Source organism: Mirounga leonina, unplaced genomic scaffold (genome assembly GCF_011800145.1).
Source record: "Mirounga leonina isolate KUSES-001 unplaced genomic scaffold, KU_Mleo_1.0 Mir_150, whole genome shotgun sequence".
In the NCBI taxonomy this organism is placed as follows: Eukaryota; Metazoa; Chordata; class Mammalia; order Carnivora; family Phocidae; genus Mirounga; species Mirounga leonina.
Window position 1 is genome coordinate 19,348,078 of NW_023270374.1, and position 22,240 is coordinate 19,370,317.

The 22,240-nt window shown below is 36.1% G+C and overlaps 1 protein-coding gene across 4 annotated transcripts in view; it reads left to right on the forward strand.

The window, feature by feature from the left end:
* The window catches only part of GPCPD1 (glycerophosphocholine phosphodiesterase 1), a 54,193-nt gene that overhangs the window by 12,587 nt on the left and 19,366 nt on the right, over nucleotides 1-22,240 (forward strand). For all 4 annotated transcript variants that reach the window (XM_035005873.1, XM_035005875.1, XM_035005874.1 and 1 more), the window contains exons 4-12: nucleotides 1,394-1,478; nucleotides 7,504-7,579; nucleotides 9,487-9,528; nucleotides 11,313-11,436; nucleotides 15,075-15,306; nucleotides 16,967-17,129; nucleotides 17,449-17,581; nucleotides 18,505-18,559; nucleotides 21,369-21,461. In XM_035005873.1, coding sequence (XP_034861764.1) covers nucleotides 1,394-1,478; nucleotides 7,504-7,579; nucleotides 9,487-9,528; nucleotides 11,313-11,436; nucleotides 15,075-15,306; nucleotides 16,967-17,129; nucleotides 17,449-17,581; nucleotides 18,505-18,559; nucleotides 21,369-21,461 — 1,003 coding nt within the window. The remainder of the gene's footprint in view (nucleotides 1-1,393; nucleotides 1,479-7,503; nucleotides 7,580-9,486; nucleotides 9,529-11,312; nucleotides 11,437-15,074; nucleotides 15,307-16,966; nucleotides 17,130-17,448; nucleotides 17,582-18,504; nucleotides 18,560-21,368; nucleotides 21,462-22,240) is intronic.

Sequence of the window (22,240 nt, forward strand, 5' to 3'; positions counted from 1 at the left end):
GTAGCAGAGATGAGAAATAATTGCACCTCAGAGTTGGTAGATACGTCTGCCTGGAATGCTGTGTTGAAAAGGATTCTGAGGCTTATCAGGGAAAAGTAGTGCGGGCGCATGTGCCGTGCATTTGCCGTTCTTGTTTTATAGCAGTGGCCCTCAACTAGCCTTCTATCTTCACCTACCCTGTGAAGTTTTATCAAACTCCACATGACCGGGCTCCACCCAGACCTCTGAATTCAGAGTCTCTCAGGGTGGAGCCAGGGCATATGTATTTTATTACTACCAGATTAATCTGATTGTTGACCATGGGTGACAGGTGGTTGTGGATATTTTGTTAGGAACCCAGGATTGAGTCCGAGTGGGGATAATGCCCTAAAGCCTGCCTTGGCAGAGCCAGGTGCGAAGCAGTGCTAGCCATCTGGTATCGGGGAAGAACATTTGGAGCTGCTGTTTATTCACTAAACTATTCATGCTGAATTAATGTTTGGGTAATGGTCTGTGACAGTGCCTCTCAAACTGAAGTGTTCATCATCAGAGTCACCTGGAGGCTTGTTAAATTACAGATTGCTGGACTCTCCCCCCCAGAGTTTCTAATTCAGTAGGTCTAGGTGTGGCCTGAAAATTTGGATTTCTAACAAACTCCACGGTGATATTGATGGTCCTTGGATCATACTTTGGATAGCACTGGTCTATGATTGGAAGGTAATAAAAATCATTTATAATCATGAGTTGTAGTGACTGCTTTCACTGTTGAGTCAAAGCTTTAGAGTAGTGGTAGACTGTGTTGGCATAGCATAGGTCAGAAGAAGACACTGAGTTGAAACAAGTAAGATATGGATCCCAATTGCTTGGCGAGGGGAATAGCCAGAGGCTGGGCAGGACAGTCAGGATAAGGGACAGTTGGGAACATGAGTATAGCTCATCTGCCTCAGCCCCAAAGCCTCTTAGCAGCCCTGTAACATCTCTAAGTGGGAAGTCAGAGAAGATTCTGACTGTCGCTTCCACCTTCGTGCTACTTTTTCTGTTTGGAATACTTCTTGTCCTTGTATGGCTGGTTCCTTCTCATTGTGTAGGACTACTCGCAGACTGTTCTTCCTCATTGAGGCCTCTCCTCCAAAACTTCCTGTCACATCAGAAAGGTCAAATAGCCCTTGCTATGTATGTTTGGTGATTTGTTTGTCTACCCTCACAAGAAAGCAATCTGCTTAAAGATAGGGCTCTTTCTGCCTTGTTCATCACTGTGTTCCCAGTGCCTGGTGCAGGGTAGGCCTGGAGTATAATTTTGTGTAGGAATAAATAAGTGGTATTGGTCACAGACCTAGCTGGAGGGGTTTTATGAATTATGAAGTCTTTATGCATTTTAATTTGATATTAATGCTTCTGCTCTTTTTCTTCACAGCATGTTATGGAAAGCAACCATTGTACTCACTAGAGGAGTATCAGTTCAGTATCGCTACTTCAAAGGGTGCTTTTTAGAACCAAAGGTATGTTTTCTTTTATCTAGTTTCCAGTTTCTTTAACAAACTTACTTCTTTTAAAAAGCAACTAATTTCAGTTTGCAAACATTGAAAGTAATGAGTTTGTTTTGATCAAATAAGGAAAACAGAACTCTAGATTAATAATATTTTAGTGCTAAAAAGCAAGCAAGTAGCCACTTCAGAGGCAGACGATGTCTGCAGTGGAATTTTTAAAAGACCAATAGTAAGTATACTCTGCAGTATTCTTGTTATGAAATTGGTTTTAATGATAAATGAGTGTTCTCAGTAGCTGTGCTTTTTCTGTAACTTTTGTAAACCTGTTAGTAACCAGTTAAAAGGGTTTTCTTTTTGTTTCATTTTTTAATCCTTATGTGGTATAAATACATTTGAAAGAGTATATAGCCAGCTTTAAGTGAGTAATCATTTTAAAAAATTATTTCACAACAGCCATCTCTTAGTGGCTGCATTTGTTTTAACTCCTATCAAAACTGAAAGTCATTCCTCTTAGATTTTTTTCAACCATGGTGTTGATAGATTAGGATCTTTTCTGAAAGCCTTTGGAGTATCTGTAAAATCTAATCTGCTTGCTCACAATGATTTATTATTTTGGGATTGTTTTCATATTTAGAAAAGAAAAAAAGTTGATTCTTTCCCTCTTATTTTAAAGATGCTTATTTCCTGAAAGGATTCTTTTCCTTCAGATTTTTATCTTTGAGCACACTTAGGCTGCATGTGAGCAGGGGTTTAGGCAGGAGTCTAGGAAGCAGAACATGGATTAAACCGTTTTAAAATTTTATTTCCCTTTGGGATCATTGAATACTTGTTACATGTGAAAAATGCAAGCAGCCGCTGTTACCTCATTCTCTTAGCCACCATTATAGAAAAGAAAAAACTGACAAAGCCACTTCAGCTGTCTTTTGCACCTATTACGTTTCTTATTCCAAGAATATATTGTAAATACTCAGTGATTAAAATTACATTATGGTTGATCATCGTGTTGGCTTATCTTGACAATAGTCTCATTTTAATGACTTAAGATCATTTGTTTGGCATAAGGGTTATGCATTGTGGCAAAGTTTTTCAGTTTAAATTGAACAGTTGTGCAGTGATAAGTAGGTCATAGCACTCGACATTGAAAGTTTATTTGAGGATCCTGGTATGTGAAATTTGTAGTATGTGAAATCAACTAAATTTTACTTAAAGGGGCATTTGGACAAGAAAAATCAAAATGCGTCCTTTGGGCATAGTTTTCTAAAGTAAGACTATTGTCAACATAGATCAAATTAAGCCAACCTACAGTATTTTCCCTCTTCATTGAAAATGTAACCAAAAGCAGCAAATCAGTCCAACTGCCTTTCTGAAAAAATTGGCAAGAAGTCTGCTTACAGTAAAAAACAAGTTTTTCCCCTTGTAATACTTGCAAAAGTTTACAGTATGTGTTGGTGAGTGTGTTTCTTTAAGTAGGTGCTCTGTATCGTGTACACATGTACCGTGTGATGCAGGGGCTGCCATGGTAAGTATGTTTTTCATGGACTAGAGTAAATAGCTACATAAAATCCCATGCATATAGCTAGAGGTTTTTTTTTTTCCCACATGCCAGCTTAAAGTGACACTTTTCTTTTAAAAGTTGGTGGCGCTCTTTAAATGAAACATAATTTTAAATAGAAATAATTATGAAACTTTGTCTCAGTTGTGCATTGTCAAATGATAAAACTAATGTGCAGAGAATCTTAAATTGTAAAATGTAAATTATTGGAATATATATTTCATGATTATAAAGAATGATGGGAAAGCAAAGTAATTATGAAACATTGAAAAGCTGAAATGAGTAATAAGATTAATTTTGCTGAGGTAGTCTACCCAAGCATTTGTAGAGCCTAAGCTAAAAATCCTTGCGGTCTTGTCACTTGACCTTCATATTTCAGTTTTCTTATCTATAAAATGAAGGGCTTGGACCATAGATTTCTTAGGTCCCTTCCATTGCTAAAATTTTATTGCAAATAAATAAAATTTTACCATTCATATTTTCTCCTCCGTTTTTGCTCTTTCTGGCATATTCTTTTTAGCTTAGAAGAGTCTTGAAGTCCCTTTTCTCTCAACTTTTCATAGCTACCTATTGTCTTCTACTTTGTAGAATTAGAATGAGGTGTTAATACGTTGAATTTTAAATAATTTCACAGGTGACAAATCAAAATACTATCTTGAACATAGCAAACAAAGGTTGTAGATATTCTTGGAATGAAAACACAGGTGGGAATCTGCAGATGGTCCATTTAATTTCACATCTTCACCAGAAATAATTTTTCAGTGAACATCAATTAAAACCTTTTTTTTAAAAGATTTTATTTATTTATTTGACAGAGAGAGACACAGTGAGAGAGGGAACACAACAGGGGGAGTGGGAGAGGGAGAAGCAGGCTTCCAGTGGAGCAGGGAACCCGATGCGGGGCTCGATTCCAGGACCCTGGGTTCATGACCTGAGCAGAAGGCAGACGCTTAACGACTGAGCCACCCAGGCGCCCCCAATTAAAACTTTTTTTTAATCCATTTCCATCCTTCTATACTTGTGGCCAGAATTGATGATGTAACCTGATACTGAAATGTTAGCCAATTTGTAATAATGTTGTCTGTGATTTCCCCTTCATTTCAATGGAAATAGCTTTTTATTTTCCGGTAACTTACTCTGTTTCTTATTTTCATAGGTGTTCACATTCACTCATAATTAGATTTGTTATAAACCCTTACTTTGTTCTTAATCTCCCTTGATTTATGCTTTAAATCCTTTAACAAAAGAATCAATCATCTGTGATAGGCGCACATCATTGTTTATTTTCAGAATAGCCCAGGTATCTTACTTCGTGTAGCGGTTTTCTTAATAAAATTCTTCTGGTTGCTAAATACCCTCAGCTGTTAATCTCAAACTTGAACCATCTCACAAATGTCTGTCTGCCTAGCTTTCTTCACCTCATACTTATTCATAAGTGACCATTTTTCTTATTAGTCTTTTTAAAAATCATGATTTTTAAATGACTGTTGGTCTGGCCTTGCCATCACAGATAAAAATTCCTCAGAGCCCTTTTTACATGTACCTTTTTTTTTTCCCCCAAAATGGGGAAAGACAACAGTAAAATTTTGGAAGCTACATTTTTCATGATATTTGAAAGCAGTGATACTACATGACTAGTTGATAATTTTCCTACGTTGTTTGTTCAAAACAAAACAGACCAAAAACCTCAGTCTACATATTGTTTCAGTGCTTGATGTAGCTGAGTAATGTCGGTCATTGTTTAAGAAAGCAGTCATTATGCTTTTCTTTCTTTGCAGAAATAGATTATTTTGTATTTTTATTAATATGCTTGTTTTAAAACATTTCAACAATCATCTGATTTAATATATGTTAAATTGTGAAACAACTCTATCAATACTATTGATGGAATAATGTCTTGGACTGGTGATGTTACTTTTTTCTTCAAAGATCCACCTTGCACTTGACTCCAGAGTGCTTAAAATTATGGCAGCCTTTTATAGAATGGAACTGTTCTTTTTTCTAAGATCTTGAGGAATGAATGAGTTTATTACATTTAGCATATTAAAAAGGATTGCATGTTTTGGAGTCATTACTGAGATTTTTAATTTCCTAGTGCTCAGGGCTTAAATATTTAAGACGTTCAGTAAGCTAAAATTGAAGATTACCTTCTAAAGTTTAATATAGTAGTATAATTTTGAAAGTTCGCTGTATTTTAAAACTTGGTAGATTTTTTTTCTTTATTATAACTCTTTGTTGTACCAACAAACATGGATTTGTAGTGTGAATGCTTGTATACCCAATTAGAAGTCATCCTTTGAATCAGCTCTTTGGATTGCTCCTCAAACGCTCCATTCTGTTCAAGCCTAGGTTATTTTATGCTGTGAGTAGTGGGTTTGCTACTAAAGCAGATGAGGGTGGAGTTATTAAAATATTATTAAAATATGTTTTCTACCAAATATTTTATCCACAAGGCTATTCTGACAGGATTAGATGTAGATATTATAGTCAACACTTTGTAAAGTTCCCCTGACACTGAATTGATACAAAAACAGAAATAAACTCTCTGTTCTTCTATCCACTTCTTATCCCTGCTGATATTTAATAGTATGTTCCTGGCACCCTTTGAAGTCACCTTTGGTTAGTAACTTCTATAAGAATGTAGATCTATATCATCTTTGTAGCAAAGAGGAAATTTTTGGGGGAAGGCAGGTGTGCAGGGGACATGAGAGGAATGGGGGAAGGGTATAGGTTAGATCTTTCTGGCTACTCTGTTGCTAAGAAACATTGTTCCTTTCTTAATGTATATATTTGCATCTTTTGAGGATCAGAAAGTTTGATGTTTAAGAAACAAATTCAAAAAAATGTGACGGGAAAGTCGTAGTAAAAAACATCTAGCAGATGTAGGATTAAATGTATCTCCCTTTTTTTTAGTGTAAAGGAAATGAAATTCATTATATTTAAGATGAGCGGTTTCACAGTAAAAAAAATTTTTTAAAAACATCTGCCCAGTCTGCCAACTCATAAGTTGAACCCTTAAAACAAGGAGGTATTCAGCTAGAGAAAATGAGGATTTGCTATCTTATCCCATTTGCTGTATGATTTGAATGAATATCTAATGCTATTTTAATTTTCAAAGTTCAAAAGTTTGCAAGTTTTAAAAAAGATTTCAATCTCTGGTTATTTTTAAGTAGCGGAATATCTCTTGCATTTAATTACTTAATGTGCCTAATTTGTCTCATACTCGTTTATTATCATTTGGCACATTTATTATTAATCAATATTGAAACCTGTAAAATGATTACAGAAGAGTATTTAATACCATCTAAAGGTGTACACAATATATAGAGAGAAGCTTATATGTTCTGTGCTTTCTAAGAGTATGTAATATATGCCTAGAAAAGGGCTTTTGAAGATTATGTATGAAAATATCAATAGTGATTATCCCTAAGTGGTGTGATAATGAATGATTTTTGTGTTTTCTTTTTGCTTTTTTGTATTTTATTAAAATGTTTTCTGAAGATGTGAAGAGAAATGTAAAATACCTTGTAAGGTTACCGTTGAAATTTTGCTTCTAAAATGTCTATTTAACGGTTTTGTTTCGGCACATAAGTTAGTCCATTTTTTTTTTTAATAATTGAAAGAAAATTAGGAAGCATTTAGTTAGTAGTTAGTCCTTTAGGTGTACATAGGGAATCTTAGTTGATAGTTCATTTTTGTTTTTAAATTGCTGTAGATGTTAACATAGAAAGCTTTATTTTCCCTTTTAGTAAGAGGACTTGATAACAGAAGACTATTAGAAGTATGTATGAGTTTATGAACTGTAAGACTAGATGGTAGTTCCCTTTTTGTCAGACTTATTCTTCAAATTTACTCATGCACATGTACTTTCTTTTAGGGTTTTCCTGTGCTTTTTAGAAACACTGGTTACTATGATACAAGAAATCTGATGTTCTTCCTGTTATTTACTTACTATAATAAAGAACTTTGTTATGCCCTCTAGTTCCTTGTGATCATTGATCTTGAAGTACTTGTACCTACTATTCCTACTATCATAGAGTATAGGCTTTTCCCAAACACTTGGAGAGTTATTTGAGATGACTTTATTCAGTTATAATACCTCATTGACCACTGACAACCAAGCATAAAGTATATTTGGTGTTAACTTTAATTTATGGGAACAGAACATCAGCTAAATACGAAAATTTCTTTAAAACAATTTGGAGTATTGTAGGCAGATTTAAGAAAGGGTTTAAGATGGTTTTATGTTGCCAGTTTCATCTCCTTTTTCTCTGTTTACTGCCTCACTGTCCTTTTCTTCCAGCACTCATAATGTTTTGTGAGATGGTACATTCCGGATTTTTGACATATAATATTGATAAATAACAAGATGAATCTTTTGGTTTCATATTTAGTATAAGATTTAGGCCACAAACATCTAATGGAGTCATGGGTAGAAAATAAGATATAAGAAATTATTGCAGACGTTTAACTTTTAAATTGCAGACTATCGGTGGTCCATGCCAAGTCATAGTTCACAAGTGGGAGACTCATCTACAACCACGATCAATAACCCCTTTAGGTATGGGCATTAACTGCATCTGTTTGAGGCATATGCATAAAGTTACTAATATGCTGCACAATGGCTTAGTGGGATTTAATAAATTTTTATTCTAAAGTTTAAGGTCAATGCATTGTCAGTACTGCAAATTTCACTTAGCATATCATGGATCTTTTAAAACTAAACAGTTCTTAATTGCCTTTCTTCATAAACTTTGTTAGAAATGCTTGCCAAGTTATTTTTATTTGGGGGGATTAGATTAATTTATTGTGGAATATTTATTTTCATTTGGAGTAGTTAACAAAGTTTGTAAAATAGCATTATTCTTGACTGAGCATCCACAGCTTTATTTGATTACTTGCTCAGAGAGCTTAGAGAACATTTGAGGAAAAAATTAATCCAAAACAGATTCTTAAATTTTTAACTTTGAATTTAGTAAGAGCAATAGAATAAGTTAACCTATTTATTCTGTGTGGTTTTTTTTAACTAGTAAATACTTGATTAAACTTGTATGAATGCATTCAAATTTCTTGGTTGTAGCGTACATATTTTCTTCCTGATTTACTTAAATACCTGCTGGCTGTGTTAAAATTGATACTCAGATAGTTGGTTTTATTTTGCTCTTGTTTTTGTTGTTTTTTTTTTCCCCTAAAACATCATTCAGTTTTCTTGTGCCAAAAAATGGCATTTCTCTTCATACAAGTATTTTTAAATGTCCTTTTCCATACGGAGATTAAAATTTGAAGTTCATTTCATATACATAAATTACCCACTTGGACTCATCTGTATATTCACTCGTGCTGAGAACTGTATCTTTTAGTTTCTAGAGAAAATTAGAATTTAAAGATATTAAATGGCTTGCTAGTAGCTATCTTAGATTAGAAAGTAGTGAGAGATCCTGCTTTACCTTGTGGCAAGGACACGTCTTGTTTAAACAGATATTTCATTCCATCCTCTTTATTGGATTTTCTTTTTATGTTTTAGTACATTTTTGATAGTATATTTAGAAATTTCATGAGTAGTGTACTTTAGAATTACAATAGTCCCATACTGAGGTTAGAAATTATTAGGTATTAAACATTTAAAAAATAATTTGCGTTTGGAAGCATCTTGCAGTTAAATATATTTTCTTATTGTGAGAAGTAGGATGTTTGTTTCTGGTCTTTTAAAAATTAATTTTATGCTTTTGGGAAACATAACCTCTAAACTTAAGAGCTGCGTGAAATCTACCAAGAATCTTTATTGGGAACTGTCACACCTATTTTGACAAATATTTCAGACTTATATTTAAAGTTAAACTGGGAAAGGAAGTAGCAGGGAAGATCATTAGTGTTTTACTGAAGAGGGTGGGGCTTACCAGCTTTTCTTATTTAGCTGAAATTTCTGTTAGAAGGGAATGTGCTAGCACTTATTCTTTTTGTAGTTCTTCACAGCTCTGTATATACAGGTAAGTTTGTGCTGTTTCTAAAGCTTGTAGCTGGCTATAGAGAATAGTTGGGATTCGAGGAGAATTACATTTTAGATAAGTTCAGAATATGCACTACATAAGAATAAGCATTTTAATTGTGCCAAGACCTTTGGTTTAAAAAATCAACCAGGAGATATTGTTGTCCAGCAGCCTGTCTCATAAATTGGTGGGTGTAGAGGTTTGTTCCAGGGCCTCTAGAGCACCTCTCTGAGGAGTCTTCTTTCCCTTCCTTGTAACACCACGAATCATCACCAAGTCTGTAAGAACTTTTACTGTTTGATTACCTCCTTAAAAGGGAATTCTTGATTGAGGGCTACAATAAATATGCTTATTCACTTTGGGCTGCTTTTAAACTTTAGATTTCATATTTTAAAAATCCTTAATGTGGGTAATTTCTCAGTTGTTCATTCTGTATACATCATGAGTTTTAACTGTTTTTTTTATTTTCCTTCAATTCTAGAAAGTGAAATTATTATTGACGATGGACAATTTGGAATCCACAGTAAGTGAGATTTAGTTTTGACAATTTTTACTGATATGATTGAGATGTTACCTTACATTTCATTAGAAACAGCACAGGGAAATATGACTGTATGACACTGAAAATAGAGACTAGATCCAAGAAACAAGTACATTCTGTTAAATAATAGTTTCCAGTATAATCCTTAAGCTTTAAAAAATGTTATCCTTTTGGTTTTTCACTGGTGACTTCAGGTGTATGAATTAATATACTTAATTTAAGAATATACGTAACTGTTAACATATCATCACTTTTTAACCCTTATGTTTAGTATTAATGTTTCTAAACATTCTAAACTCTTAGGCTAGGTTTGTGCATTTTGTGTGTATATGCATTTACAGTAAAATCCAGATTGAGCAAAATGTTCCAGTAATTCTCCTGAGACTTTAACAATTAATTTAGAGTAGAATAGACAATCCTTTTACTTCTGAGTATGTTGAAAATGTCATGCATTCATTTATTTTTCTGCTTCACTAAATACTTTATCCTGAGGGTTCACGTTGTCTTCGGTGACTGGAATTCTCACAGTAGAATAGTGTTATCATGCTAGAGCTGCATTTTTATTTTAGATCATATACTATAGAAGTCAAAGATATAAAGGGGGTGAGCAGAATGTGTGCTTGCACTGACTGTGAACCAGAGATAAATTGCTGATACTAGGTGCCTATGTTTATGCACCTGAGAAATGTACATGCTTTGGCAATATTTGGATAGGAATTAAGCTTCTTTTCCTTAATTTTATTTGGGATTATTTATATAACATTATAAGGTAGTCTAAAATACTTGCATAGCTTTAGTTTTAGTGCTTTGGAGTCTTGTTCTGTTTATTTACAAAAGATGGTATTTATGCTACATGTTTTAGAGAGCTTGTTGGATGGAGAAGTAGCTTTCTCATGTCCTTAACTGTAAGGCATGACATCATATTCCTCTATTGTATGTTAATATCTATGCAGTTACAAAGGCAGGCATTTCTTTCCTCTTTTGTAGTTCTCTTAAACTCAGCTTTAGTTAGCTGTCAGGATGGAAAACCGTCTCTCCAACTTTGTCCATTTCTGAGAACAGTTTAAAATTAAGAGAGGATGGTGGTTTCTCTTTATTTTTAAAATTTGATAATTATTGAAACTTTTAAAGTTATACCTAAAGAGAAAAACTTCTGTTTTTTTTTTAAGTCCTGTTGATAAAAAAGTTAGGTCCAAAACAGTTGACAGCTTTCTGGTATTTATGAACATTTTATGACATATGTTAGCAGGAAACTTCAAGTTAAATAATGCTAACACAGTGTTATCACAATCCTGCCATTTATGTTAGAACTTATAAAGGCGAGAATAAAAAATTGGCTCACGGTTTTGTTCTTAACCTTCTCATATCTCAAGCTCCAGCTTTAGTGGTAGAACTAATTTCAGCTGAATAGCTCATATGACGCTTTGGAAGTGTGACAGTGGCCCTCCGTGGAACAACCGCTAGGTTAGAGCCAGTGAGGAATGTGGTATTCTTTCAGAAATTGATGCTATTACCTCGATAATGGACTCGGTACGAAATTTTAATTTCCTTGAGTTGTTAAATGTGGCTGCTTGTTAACATTGAACTTTTTTCCCCCCTACTTCATATAAAAGTTTTTGAGTGATAAATTTAAGACTACCTGTGTGTTTGCTTTGGAGAGAAGTTCCAGTGATACATAAACTGTGTATATTAAAATGTGAACATGAACTAGATTGTTTCAAAAAAGTATGTATAATAATTACTGTTCTTCATATTTACTCTGCCAGATGGTGTTGAAACTCTGGATTCTGGATGGCTGACATGTCAGACTGAAATAAGATTACGTTTGCATTATTCTGAAAAACCTCCTGTCTCAATAACAAAGAAAAAATTAAAAAAATCTAGATTTAGGTATGACCATGTGTATTTGTTACTTAGGCTACTTATTTTTACTAATGCTGTAGATTTCTGACCCATTTGTTTTTAGCCTTTAAGTGTATAAATTAAGAACATAACACACTTATAGGTGTTATATTTTCTTATTGAAGGGTCTTGTGAGAGTGAACTGCTTCCCTGACTCAGATTGTTCCAGTTAAACTGGAATTCTCTTAGTATTAATTGCTAAATTTGAAACCAGAAAATTTTCTTTCTATATAGATAAGTGATTTCCAAGTGTATGTATCTTTGTGGTTTCTACCATTCAAAATTTCTTTTTTTTTTTTTTTTTTAGGATTTTGTGTTTATTTATTTGAGAGAGAGCCTAGTGAGAGAGAGAGAGAGAGAGAGAGAGAAAGCATGTATGTGAGCTGGGGGAGGAGCAGAGGGAGAGGGACAAGCACATTCCGTGCCGAAATCCCATGATCTGAGATCATGACCTTAGCCGAAACCAAGAGTTGGACATTTAACCTGCTGAGCCACCTAGGTGCCCCCATTTAAAATTTCTTAGTGTAGCAATAGTTTGTTTTAAAATTGATATGACAGAAATGAATTTGTGCTAAATGAGGGGATAATGGTATAAACAGAGAAAAATGATTATTGGAAATATACTTTGGTGTTCTAAAGTGTTCCTATGGCTTGAAAATGAAAATTTCATGAAGAAAGGTAGCAGTGATCATGGCAGTTCCAGATTAGTTTCTTCTTACTCCTATATTAAGAATAGATTTCAAGCTTTGTGTAAATAACTACATAGTGAGTAACTTTATTTTTCTGTAACGTCATCATACATACCTTTAAGTGAGCTGGCTTCTCAATGACCCAGGCAGCCCTGTCATTTGAGTTTTTATAACTTACGGACTGAGAGTTGTAAGTCTTGGTATGTAAGGCATCCTTTTCTGACAAAATGTCAGGGCTGGGTTGAAAGGGCCATTTTCAGCAACTGAAGTAATTAATAATACAATACTTAGTGTCTTTGTCATAAAACTTACAAGATACTGCAGGTAATAACCCATAAATTGCTTAAATACTGTAGTACTTATCCCAGTCATAAAATTAAAAAGGGAAAGGGTGAGTAACACTTCACAGTCCTTTGCATTGGTTGTTCTGAGAGGAAGTGGAAGGTTTTGGGTGTACCTTATCTTTGTGCATAGCGTATCTAGGCCTTTTTCATACATAATTGAACCCTTTTTTCTTCTAAACTTTAAATTTATTTATTTATTTATTTATTTATTTATTTATTTATTTGAGAGAGAGAGCACCCACATGAACCCTCCCACCCCCCCCAGCTGGGGGGCGGGGGAGGGGCAGACTGGGTGGCTCAGTCAGTTAAGCCTCTTGAGTTTGGCTCATGTATTGATCTCATGGTGGTGAGATTTGGCTCTGTGCTTGGGGTGGAGTGTGTTTAACATAATTGAATCTTATTTACATGTGAAAAGAAACAAATTGTGTTACAGCTATAAAGTGTCTTCTTAGAATAAGAACTTGAGGGGTGCCTGGGTGGCTCAGATGGTTTGGCGCGTGCCTTCCACTTGGGTTGTGGTCCCTGCTCAGCGGGGAGCCTGCTTCTCCCTCTCCCTCTGCTGATCCCCCTGCTTGTGCTCTCTCTCTCTCTCTCTCAAATAAATAAAATCTTAAAAAAAAAAAAAAAGAAAAAGAGTAAGACCTTAAAATAAGGATGACTGTAGAAGATAAAGATAAACCAGATGGTTGGTTAGGCTTATGAAGATTTTTTTCTTTCTTGACTTTAGTTAAGAAATTAATAGATAATTAATGGTTGGGTTCTGCTTGCAAATTTCTGATTGCAAATGCATACTGAGTCCTATACCATTCTTGTTTATATAGAAGTTATTTTGAGTGTTAGTATATATTATTGTGTTAATCAGGCTTAAATTGGAATATTTTTGTATAACCAAACTTTGGTGGACTCTACAATAAGTAACTGATTGCTACTGAAATAATTGTGTATGGGGTACCTGGCTGGCTCAGTCTGAAGAGCATGTGACTCTTGATTTCAGGGTCGTGAATTTGAGCCCAGTGTTGGGTGTAGAGATTACTAAAAAATATATATAATAGTAATATAAACTATTAAAAAATTGTGTATAACTAGAAATTTGTGTTCTGACCACCTTTTCCCCCCAAATTCGTATTTAGTGATAAACTAAACCTCCATGAGGTAGGAAATAAATTGATCTGCAAGAATATCAGGACTTTAAAAACTTAGCAAAAGCTTATGCATTTTATTTATTTTTTAAAGATTTTATTTATTTTTTTTGACAGAGAGAGAGAGAGACAGCGAGAGAGGGAATATAAGCAAGGGGGAGTGGGAGAGGAAGAAGCAGGCTTCCTGCTGAGCAGGGAGCCTGATGCAGGGCTTGATCCCAGGGCCCTGGGATCATGACCTGAGCCGAAGGCAGATGCTTACAACTGAGCCACCCAGGTGCCCCCAGCTTATGCATTTAAATAAAATATTAAACATGCTGTTCTTTCTAATGAGAAAGAACCAGCAAGTTTGTTGTTTTTTTTTATTATCACCAAGTTTTAAGCAAGTTTCTCCTTCAGTTGACTCTATCAATAAGTGGAAAGACAGATTATAACCACTATAGAGCTATTTGAAGAAAACCTTTAACATAAATGACTAAAATTTGTTGATAAATCCCTTTAAACTTGAATTTTTTGGGGGGGGGGTAAATGCACATTGCTGTTAGCAGAATAGTTATTTTTATCTTTGTGCCTTATTGCTTATTTATTACTGTCCAAATGTGATCTCTCTTCATATATCCTGGTAGAGAATGTTCCTTCAGATTCACTAATAGAATCAGTTATCCAGAACTATTCTTTTTTTTTTAATTTCTTTTATTTTTTAAAGATTTTATTTATTTCTTTGAGAGAGAGAGCAAGAAAGAGAGAGAGCACGAGCCGGGTGGAAGGGCAGGGAGCCCCATGTGGGGCTCGAAACCAGGACCCTGACATCATGACCTGAACTAAAGGTAGACGCTTAACTGACTAAGCCACCCAGGCGCCCTGTTTGTTTCATTTAAAAAGTACTTCTATGTAAATACATACACACATGTAAAAAGTGTGCATGCATACAAATAAACATTTAATGCAGTATATCTTTTTTTAATAATGTACTTTTCACAGAATACCTGGACTCACTGTGGTAAGGTAGAAGAAAGGTGAAAATTTTTAATTTACAGCCTCCAACTCTATAGTCTTTTTATGTACACTAACAGAATATGATTCAGTTTGGTGCTTGTTTTATACATATATTCTTTTGTGAGACTTTTCAAAAGAAGTTGAGATAGCCAGTTACAAATGAGATAATAGTAATGGTTCTATAGAAAAAGAGTTACTGAAAACAACCTTAGGCATAATGAGCATTTATCTTGTTTTAGTTCCTTGCAGAAGTATATGTAGATAAAAACATCAGTATATTATAAAACACACTAATGCCTTAACCAATAGTATGTGTAGTCTTGTATAATACCGTATTTTTGTTACTTGAAGCATTAGCATATTCAGGGAGCACTTTTTAAAGTTGGCATTTAGGTAACACTTGTATAAGTTTTCCTTTTCCATTTTTTTGCATTTCATTATTTTTTCCATTTGTGTAGGGTAAAGCTGACACTAGAGGGCTTGGAAGAAGATGATGATGATAGGGTATCTCCCACTGTTCTTCACAAAATGTCCAACAGCCTAGAGATATCCTTAATAAGCGACAATGAGTTCAAGTGCAGGCATTCACAGCCAGAGTGTGGGTATGGCTTGCAGCCCGATCGTTGGACAGAATACAGCATACAGACAATGGAACCAGATAACCTGGAACTAATATTTGATTTTTTTGAGGTGAGTAATTTTTTCACAGAGGGAGTTGAGAAAGAGTGCAGGCATGGGTTTATTTTTATATGTTTTGATTTTTATTTTAGTCTGAGTGTAAACCCATGATTCATACATCCTTTCAGATGTTTGTCTATACATTTTAGCAGGCTTAAAAAACTTGGAGTTGATAGACTCAAGTACTATAAAAAAAATTCAGCTGAATTGATGTTTTACATCAAGACCAGATGTCTTAATATCTGTGCCTGTTCTTTTTTTTTTTTTTTTTAAACCAACGTGGGGCTTGTACTCACAACCTCGAGATCAAGAGTTGCGTGATCGACCGAGCCAGCCAGGTGTCCCTGTGCCTATTCTAAATATAAATGAATAATATCCAAAGGAGCCTCCAAGAATAGAGGGACGAGTGGACGTATGACTCTTGATGGGCCGCCCAGTGTAACTAACATGATTGAGTCCTCCTCATGACTGAAGTCTGGTTTATTGAGGCATTTTTATAATAAGAATTCCTAACAGCAGACTCATTTTTACAACTTTGCTTGATAGTATAAATATGTACAAAAAGAGTTGCTATGAAGATTGTGCCAGGTTGTTCAGAATCTGCTACCAGCTTTCCAGAGCTCCTGCGACTCAACATGAGACCCCTCTGGCTTGGGGCGTTCAGGGGTTCTCGTCTTCATAAGTCAGGCTGGGTCCTTGGCTAAGGTCCTCGCTTTACTCTGCCCAGGTAGTGGTTCTGTGTACTGCTTTCCATAGGCTCTGACTCTTTGGCACTTCCACTCCCATTTCCATTAGACGAGAGACCTAGCCACAGTTTTGTGAAAATAGCGGAATACAGGATGGATTTAAACCCACAAGTAACATTTGTTACACTTGTTAAAATCATTATAGTCTTTGAATTATTTAATTTGATGATGCCTTTATGCATCGCCTTTGCAACTGGCTTTTTGTATGAAAAAGCTTTTTGCATTGTATGAAATATAAAGTGTTTCCTTTCAAAAAGCTATAATAAAGAATTTTATTTTTAAAAAACCTGTAATTCGATCTTACCCAAATAATAAGATCTGTGAGACTTTATTGTAAAAATGTGAGGTTTTGGTTGAATGTTTCCTTATTTCTTAAGGACCTATCTTCTAATACTCTCTTAAACGTCCTAACTTGCTTTTCATTTGTTTAGCAGTTTTGGAAATACTATTTTATTCGTAGACTAGGCTGATAAAATATCCAGTGTAATCTCCAAATGAGTATTCAGTTTCCTAGAGAGTTAATTATCCCTTTATGTTCTCTGTGGTAATTCATTTTTAGAGAATATAATACACATTAACAGCTCACTACAGGTGTATTTTAGTCTTTGAATATGAAGAGACTTAGACACTTTGTCAGTGTTTTAAATTCATCTGATACATGTTAAAGGATCAGAAGCGCCAATCAACAGAATTATGACTAATAAAGTACCATATAAAATCTTAAAATATTATATACTAAAAGAAAATGTATCATTTATTTTACAAAGAATCTTATCTAAATTACCTGAATATAAATTTGATTCCTATTTATTATTGATCTTCCTCAATAGATTCTGAATTAATTTTAAGGGAGTTTTTTGATCTTTAAATGGGAAATACTGAAGTGTAAGAATGTGGATTATTTTAAACCTCATTTTTTATTTCAGGAAGATCTCAGTGAACATGTAGTTCAGGGTGATGCCCTTCCTGGACATGTAGGGACAGCGTGCCTCTTATCATCCACCATTGCCGAGAGTGGGAAGAGTGCTGGAATTCTTACTCTTCCCATCATGAGCAGAAATTCCAGAAAAACAATAGGCAAAGTGAGAGGTAAGCTGGGAGAAACAGAAGGGCCCTTTATAAATGAGCAAAGGTTAGGTTCGAATTTTAGTTAGCTTCAAATTGAGTTTTTGAGAATGGCGTTAAGTTAATAATTTGTTTTTGGAATATTAACTACTACAATAGCAATAAGGGACATCTGAAATTTTCTGGAAGCTTTACTATGAATCAGTTTTGACTTGTTTTCTATTTAATAGAGATTGATAAAGTTGATTCGAGGGATATTTAAACGTAAATACCATTTAAATGCTCATCGTGGCCTTTTTAATCAGCTTTATCTTTATTTCTGCCCCCTTTTTTTCTATGGAAGTTGACTATATAATTATTAAGCCATTACCAGGATACAGTTGTGACATGAAATCTTCATTTTCCAAGTATTGGAAGCCGAGAACACCATTGGATGTTGGACATCGAGGTGCAGGGAATTCTACAACAACTGCTCAGTAGGTTGAATATTTGAGCGGTATTTAGCATTTGGTAGCTTGCGCATGATAAGGTTCCATTGGTTTGGCCCACTAAAGGTCAAAGGATCCCTTTATTACCTGGGATTTAATGTAATTTAAATTAAGTAGAGACTAACTCACTCGTAAGACTCTGTCTGGTCAGTGTCTCTAATATCTACCGAACTCTGATGCCAAGAGGGACATTAAAAAGAGAAGGCCGAGGAAAAGCTTGATGCAGGAAGCAGCCTGAATCTCAGTGTGTGTTGTGGTCCCAACCTTTGGCATGCTTCCCTCTCTGGGTCTCGGTTTCCTCACCCGTTCTTGATATCATTTCCATACTGCCGACCTGCTGGGTGTCAGCCTTTTCCCATTCCCCCGGTCGGCCAGGATGAAGTGCTCTGAGGCACCATTGCAAGGGGCAAGTCTCTGTGTCTCTTCTACTTTATGCCACTGCAAAAGATTGTTTTCCTTGAGTGGTCACCTCACTTGGGGAGGTATGTGTGGGTGTGGGATAAGTTTATATTCAGTTTATAAGTACCTGCAGTCATTAGAGCTTGCATTTATGGAATAAATGCATATACCCACCAAGTGATGGTCACAGTCTTAATTTGGGGATGGCAGAAGGAGCTTCAGCATTGAGAATATTGAACTGTTTCCATTGTTAAAGATATAGTTGGCTTTTTTTTTTTAAAGATTTTATTTATTATTTGAGAGGAAGAGGGACAAGCAGACTCCCCCCATGCACAGAGCCTGATGTCAGCAGGGCTCCATCCCAGGACCCTGAGATCCTGACCTGAACCTAAGTCAGATGCTTAACGACTGAGCCATCGAGGCACCCCAGTTGGCTTCTTTATTACATTTGTTTTCTTTATCTTGTCTATAGTGGATGATAACTGTATTTCTATATATTTCTTCTCTTTCAGGCTTGCTAAAGTTCAAGAAAATACTATTGCTTCTTTAAGAAATGCTGCTAGTCATGTAAGTGACCTTCTCTTTTTTTGAACAACTTGGGATCATTGGTCCAAAGATAGCAAAGTAGAGAAATGTGGGCTTGGGGAATCTTCCATTAATAGCTTAAAAAGGTTAAGTAGGTTAAAAATGCATGCTCCTTCTGAATATGATTCTAAGCGAAGATAAAGTATCTCTGAGCATTTGTTTTTAGATTCTTGGTGAAGATTGTGATGAAAACTATAGAATCATTAGCATGTTTGAGATTACAGGTTTTTTTGTTTGTTTGTTTTAAAAGATTTTATGTATCAAGAGAGAGAGCCAGAGAGCATAAGCAGGGGGAGGGGCAGAGGGAGACTCCGGGAGAAGCAGACTCCCCACTTAGCAGGGAGCCCAACGTGGGGCTCAATCCCAGGACCCTGGGATCATGACCTCAGGCAAAGGCAGATGTTCCACCGACAGAGCCACCCAGGAGCCCCTGAGATTACAAGTTTTGAGTGATTGGAACAAGAAAAACAATCCCCATTAAGCAATGCTTTTCATTAACTGAGTATTGTGTTCACTCAGATACTTTGGAAATAATGCTTACAGAAGGATTTGATGGTGGTTTTAGGTAACGCTTAAGTCTGTCAGTTTATGTCCTGCATACCAACTTGATTATGTTAAATTTCTTAATTCCTTTTATCCATTTATAAAAGGTTAGAGTCCATTTTTTAGCTTTCAATTTTTTTCAGCAACTACAGCTTGACATTTTTAATGAAGAAGATTAAAGATTCCCCTGTCTCCCCCTTCTGCCTTGTACCTGACTGAAAAACCTCATGCTCTAAAGTTAAACTAGGGGGGAAATGGAGGAGAACAGCTCATTCTTTAATTTTCATTTTCTCCACAGTGTTCTCCGCGTGCCTTACACTTTGCCTTTTTAAATAGTTCAGCAAGTAAACTTGATTAGTGTGATGTTTAATTTTATTACTTATATGAGCAAACATCTATTCTAAGACATGCTTTTTTCATATTTGAGCATCTCTACAATTGGTTAGGGTTTTACAACTTTCTTAGCCTTGCATCCTGGTGTCATGGGCAGCATTCTTTCCCCTTTTAGTGGTATATGAAGCATATTATAATTCATGACATTTTATTTTAGTGTTTAAAAATATTAATAGTGGATTCTTCTGTCTTTTGTTGAAAGGATGGATATTAAATCTATGAGTGTTGGGGGCTCTAGTTCATTATTTGGAACCAGTTTCAGTTCATTGTAGCTAACTATTCTAAACATTGGTTTATTAGCTGTAAACACATGAAGATCCTGCTAAGGAACTTTAGTGTCTACATGTCCTTTTTTTTTTTTTTTAAAGAGAGGGAGGTGGGAAGAGGCAGCAGTAGAGGGAGGAGAGAATCTTAAGCGGCTAGCACAGAGTCCGACACAGGGCTCGATCTCACAACCCTGAGATCATGACCCGAGCCAAAATCAAGAGTCAGTTACTTAACTGACTGAGCCACCCAGGCATCCCTCCGTGCCTTTTGAGAGAAAATTTCATTAAGCTTTTTTTCTTCCATGTTCTGTTGAGATCCTTTGTAAGTCATAAGGATCACATTTTAGAATGCCATATGCTAGTTATTAATGACTTGTTTATTTTAATGTTAAAAACATATCCTTGAAGGGGTGCTGATATGTTATTGGCTTATTTCTTAAAGCTCACACATGGATTTTGGGATCAGGTTTTCTCTTGCAGTAAAATTATCTTCGAAAGGGTGGTGATCCTGTAAAGTTAAACATTTAAACTACAGAGCTATAATTTGTTTAATCAATATAACTATTTAAGGATGCTAGGGTTTGTTCTCTTCGGTAGAAACGCTTTTTTTGTTATTGTCTTGTTTTATAGCACTAGAAGGAGCTAAACTTATTTCCTGTTTCAGAAATCATCAAGGAAATAGGCTTCGATTCTAGTCTGTGATTCACATGTGCTCACAAGTTGGACACCCCTCTGTGCCTAAAGCTTGGGGAGGGGTGGAAGCATGTCATCTGTCCTTACACAAGCACTTCTCTGGGCTACAGGAACATAGAATGCTCACACCTTGTTTCCTTTGATCCCAGCCAGCTCTCTTTCAGTGAATGCACACCTTTGTGGGTCAGTTTATGTTCTCAGCTTTATTTGGATTAATTCCTATGTCAGAATGGGTCCGACTTGGAAATATGCAGCCTTAACTCATCCTCGTCATCCTCCCTCCTGTTGAGGCTCTGTCAGGAGATTGGGCTTGTGCAGGGCCGTTCTTGACCCCCTTGCAGCTTTCTGTCTTTTCAGCAGCACCTGTCATTTCCTCTTGACTCTGCTTTTGGGGTTTTTCCAGGAAAGGCTGGAAGGTGTGCCGCTCAAGTGCACCAGGGTGCAGAGCGGAGACATTGCGGCTTTTTCCTTTCCCTCCTCAGCTTTGAGGGTCAGCTGTCTGGCCACGGAACTTTGGGGCAGTATGGCACAAGCTGGTCCCGCTGCCTGTTTCTGGCAGGCTCCATTTCTGCTAAGGGCAGCAGCAGAGGTCACAGGCTGGCCACTGCCACAGAGCGGCCCTGGGGTGTGTTCGCGTGGATCAGTGTGCCCATGTTTTTGCCGGGAAAAAATTGCTTGTGCTGTCATAACGAAGAATAATAAAAAAATTGTAAGAGAAGGAATTACTTTTTAGCGAAAGCTTGAAGCATAACATTAATTCATAAGGAAGTTTTTTTGTTTTGTGTACAGGTCTATGAGTTTATAGTGAACAGTGAATTTCTTATATCCTTGTAGTTTTCGATGTATTGTGGGCCAGATAATGTTTTTCAAGTACCTGTTTCCTTTATTTCTGTTAGGGTGCAGCCTTTGTAGAATTTGATGTACATCTTTCAAAAGATTTTGTGCCTGTGGTGTATCATGATCTTACCTGTTGTTTGACAATGAAAAAGGTATGTTGAAATTCCTTCCATTTCATTTTATTTATTTTTTAAGGGGAGGGGAGGGGAGAGAGAATCTTAAGCAGACTCCGTGCCCAACGCAGAGCCTGACACGGGGCTCGATCTCACAACCCTGAGATCATGACCTGAGCCAAAATCAAGAGTTGGACGCTTACCGGCCTTAGCCACCCTAGTGCCCCAAAATTCCTTCATTTTAAACTCTTACAGTTAGATAGGTTTAAATGCTAGGAAGTTTGTTTTACATATATGTGTAGAGTTATTTATTAGGGTTGATCAATTCATTTTTTTGGTCAATTACTGCCAATTCTTTCCTCTGTCAAGCTCCCACAACATCGAGAGAGTAAGGAGATGGGAGTAATAATTGCCTAGAGTGGGGTCTCTGTATTGCTGATTTGCTTTCTTCTACTATCTAACAAAAGGACCTTCCAGGTGGCTTCTGTATCAGTCTGCCACTGTTCTGTATTGAAGCAAGAGAGGAAGCTGTCAGAGAGTCTGTTTTCTAGCCTCCCTTCTATTTCTGCTTCAAGCTTTTCCTCAGATTAATAGGTTAGTATGATTTGGCCAAAAAGAGAAGAGCCACAGTGGGAAAGCACTTTGGAGCCAGGTAGTGGAGGGCCTCAGGAAAGGGGTGTAGATTTAGGAGCTAGGAAGATGTGACAGACTTTTGAGTCAAGAAGGGAAATGTTCAGGGCGCCTGGGTGGCTCAGTTGGTTAAGTGACTGCCTTCGGCTCAGGTCATGATCCTGGAGTCCCTGGATCGAGTCCCGCAT